This window comes from Microtus ochrogaster, chromosome 24 (assembly GCF_000317375.1).
Source record: "Microtus ochrogaster isolate Prairie Vole_2 chromosome 24, MicOch1.0, whole genome shotgun sequence".
Taxonomy (NCBI): domain Eukaryota; kingdom Metazoa; phylum Chordata; class Mammalia; order Rodentia; family Cricetidae; genus Microtus; species Microtus ochrogaster.
Window position 1 is genome coordinate 28,400,234 of NC_022024.1, and position 3,933 is coordinate 28,404,166.

At 47.7% G+C, this 3,933-nt stretch overlaps 1 protein-coding gene across 1 annotated transcript in view; it reads left to right on the top strand.

Annotated features, from left to right (window-relative positions):
* The first annotated feature begins 378 nt into the window (after window positions 1-378).
* Metap2 (methionyl aminopeptidase 2) overlaps window positions 379-3,933 on the top strand; it is a 32,220-nt gene continuing 28,665 nt past the window's right edge. Inside the window, exons 1-2 of the mRNA XM_026784445.1 lie at window positions 379-629; window positions 2,434-2,538. Coding sequence (XP_026640246.1) covers window positions 479-629; window positions 2,434-2,538 — 256 coding nt within the window. The 5' untranslated portion in view covers window positions 379-478. The remainder of the gene's footprint in view (window positions 630-2,433; window positions 2,539-3,933) is intronic.

Genomic DNA, 3,933 nt, shown 5'->3' on the forward strand with positions numbered 1-3,933 from the left:
ATTCTATCTTCAATCTTCCGAGGTTTGGATTTACGAGAAAGGCAGAATTCCGGCTACCAAAATTATTCCAAGCTTCTCGACAGCGTCTTCGTAAGCTGTGACAGTGAATTTAATGTAGTCCTCGAGACATCAGGAAATATGTGTAAAGAACACATTTTTTGTAACTCCCATCTCGTCGCTTCCTGTAGGAGTTTTTTTTAAACCGGGAACGTTAAATTTCTCGTATCCGTGGCAGCTCGGGCACTATGCAGCGAAGACGGTTTCCCAAGCCCGGAAGATGCGCACCGGGGATGCCCTAGGCTGAGGACCAGACGAGGGGCGGGCGCTGCGGCCGCGTGCGGCGGGAGTCCTCCGTCGTCCCAGCATCCCCCGCGTCCCGACCATCGAGAGCGACTTCCGGCGTCGCTGGCGGCGGTGGGTGAAGACGGAGCGGGTCCTCGCCTCTCGCTCTCACTCCGTCGCTCTCTCTCGGGCCAACATGGCGGGCGCGGAGGAGGCCGCGTCCTTCGGGAACCACCTGAATGGTGACCTCGATCCAGACGACCGGGAGGAGGGAACCTCCAGCACGGCCGAGGAAGCTGCCAAGAAGAAGAGGCGGAAGAAGAAGAAGGGCAAAGGGGCCGTGTCAGGTAAAAGGAGTCATGTTTTTTTTTCGCGGTCCCTGCCAGGAATGGCCGAACGACTTGGCTCGGGCCCGGCACGGGTGGCCGAGCGCCGGGAACCCGGAACCGTGGCCTTCGTTAATCCCCAGGCCTCGGAGGAGTGGCGTGGCCGGCTTCCTGTGCCGCGGCTTCTCGGGGATGGGGTGTGCGCGCGTGTGTGCGTGTGGTGGGGATGAGAGTGGCAGCGCCTGGGTCACGGAGCGCGCACTCGGCTCCCACGCAGCCGGTGCCGCCGAGGTGAAACGCGCACAGGCTTCGGCTCCACCATCTTCCACGCGGTTTGGGCGCCGCCTCAGAAATCCCTGCTATCCCCGGTTGCGGCCTGGTGGCTGGACCTACCTATTTTCGTCGCGGGTGGGGGTGGGGGTAGTCGAGCATGTTGCCGGGACTGTGCGTCCTCCTCACACCTCATCCGCCTTTCCACTAGGGGCTTTGGCTGTGGACTGCAGATTTGGGGTGTGTGTCTAGGAGCGTGTGTCCCCACGGACAGCTCATGTCACTGACAGTGGGTGCTTTTGCTGATTTTCACGGGCTTGCTCTCGCAGCGTGTTCAAGCTTTAGGGCTTGCAGGCATTTTGATGCAACTTGCATGCAGTGCAGGGAGGGTATTCTGTGCCTATGAATGGATTTTCTCAATGGTAATACCCACCCCCCCCTCCCCCCCCCCCCCCCCCCCCCGTAAGGCGAGGACAACAGCTGCCTGCATATCTTTGGACCGTGTTTTTGAGAAGTTTATGTCTCCACAAACACCTTTATTTCAGTACAAAACTGTTTTCACCTGTTCGTATTTCAGATTTCATCAGATAAGGAATAAGAAAAATGGGGTTTGAATTAAAAGAAGTTGGAGAGGACTTAACCACATTTCTGAAATTTGTTGGTTGGATGGGAGTGGAAGAGTTTACTCTTGGTTTTTAGGGTTTGTTTTTTGAGACAATGTCTCTTTCTCGTGTGTGTGTGTGTCTGTGTGTGTGTGTGTGTTTGTGTAGCCTTGGAACTCGCTCTGTATTCCAGGCTGATCTCGAACTCATAACCATCTGCCTGCCTTTTCCTCCCGAGTGCTGGGATTAAAGACTTAGGCACCACTGCCTAGCTGTCTTTATTTTTTTGAGACAGGGTTTCACTGTGCAGCCCCGGCTGTTCTGGAACTCTGCCCCTCCACCAGTAGACAGAAGCTGTCCCCAGTTCACAGAGATCTGGCTGCCACCTCCTAATATTTGACACTTGTCTCTCACAATGGGAACCCTCCTTCAGTAACCAGAACGTGCTAGAGTGTGTTTATCTATGTACACATATTGCTACTACAACTGAATTGTAATTACTCCAGCTGTGCTCAGATGTTTACAAACTTATTTATTTTGATTTTTTCCCCCAGCCTGTGTGTAATAAATCCTTTTCCTAAGACCTTCAGCATGCATTGCCTATTCTGAATATCTGTTTAGTAATTAAAATATCTATTGTCATCTAATTCTTAAGCATCCTTTAAGGTTAAACTGCATAAGAATAGGGACCAACTTAACATGCTAGCACCTTTATCCTGTAGGGTGCTAGCATGTGTGATAGAGACTTTTCTAGAATGGATTGAGTAGACAGTACTACTTAGTTCTGGAAGTTTTTTCCCATGGTTTAATAAATTATTAATAATAATGTTTTTGTTTTGTTTCCTGTGCCACTTATTGTGGAAGGATTTGTGAGCTGTGTAGGATCATGAGAATATATTCAGGTGTGGAAAAGTCCTTTATTACATTTGATTTGACCTGTTTTGTTTGAACAGCCATGCAACAAGAACCTGACAAAGAAGCCGCCTCCGTGGACGAAGTAGCAGGACAGTTGGAAAGACAAGCATTGGATGAGAAAGAGAGAGATGATGATGATGAAGGTAACAGTCCCTTTGCTCTTTGGTTTCAGAGGTTATTTTCATTCTATGTGTCTGTTGTGTGCCTGTGTGTACGTGCACCACATTCATGCTAGTACCTTAAGAAGCCACAATGGTGTGTTGGATACAGGGAGCTGGAGTTACAGGTAGTTCTGAGCTGCCTGGTGTGTGTGCTAGGAACTAAACCCGGGTCCTCTGTAAGAGCATCAAGTCTCTCAGTTGCTGAGCCATCTCTCCAACCCTGAAAAATAGGACATTAATTTAGAAAAATATGCTTATCTGAACATCTAGTAATTGTCTAGCATTGGACTTGTTAAAATTTAATTAGTGTCACAAATAAAAAGGAAAGGGTGTTTATTAGGGGTTCCTTGGCTGTGTTGAATACCTGCTCAGATAGCAAGATTTCAACTTTTAGATGAGTACTTGGCAGAAGGCCAAGTCCTGGGTAAGCGTGATAAAATTAGAGGCTGTTTATTGTAATGTTTACTGAACGGCTACTGTGTGCTATCTAGGATACTTTCATGTGCCTTCTTTTGTTAATCTCACAGGAGCAGCTGAAGTACATGGTTACATGGCGCGGCTACTGTGTAAAATAGTACCAACATTTGAAGTCCAGCCTCTTGTCCAAAGTCTGCGCCTTCCCTGTCCACACCAGAGCTGGCTTTTGTCATTCTCAGATGCACAGACTGGCATGTTTCTAAACTCAAGGGTATTTGGCTACTATAAGATTTCTTTCAAGACAGAAGTTGCCAGACTTCTAGTAGTTGATGCTGTTGTAAAACAGTGGAGGAGAGGCGATTAGGAAAGCCGTTACTATTTTCCATCCTGTTTTGGCACTGGAGTAGATGGGGCTTTCCCACTCTTTGGATTTTTGGTTGTCTACTGCCAGCATCGGCTCTCACCCTTAAGGACTGTAACCTACGGCTGTGCTTCAACTACTAGCTGGATAAGGTAGTTTTGCCTTTAGAAAGATGGGTTCACTGCCATCAAGAAGCTGTTATCTTTTCTTCTTCCTTAAGTGGATCTCTGTTCTATCTTGCTTCAGTTTATAGCTGTGTTTTGAGCTTTGAACAAGAAAAGGATTGCAGATCGCAGGTAGCACAGTGGGCTGCTGTGGGGAGCACAGTGCGTTCTTGAAGTGTGCCTTGTTCCCTTTCACATGTCAAGTTGCCTGACTCTTGTTGACATTGAAAGGAGACTTCTGTACATTATTAGATTGGTAGTTTTCTCTCAATTTGAGTTAATTTCTTTTCTAATTGACTGCCAGAATCAACATTACTTGTGTTTTTTTTTTAATTACCATTATTTTTTTTTTTTTTTTTTGATTTTTCGAGACAGGGTTTCTCCGTAGTTTTTGGTTCCTGTCCTGGCACTAGCTCTTGTAGACCAGGCTGGCCT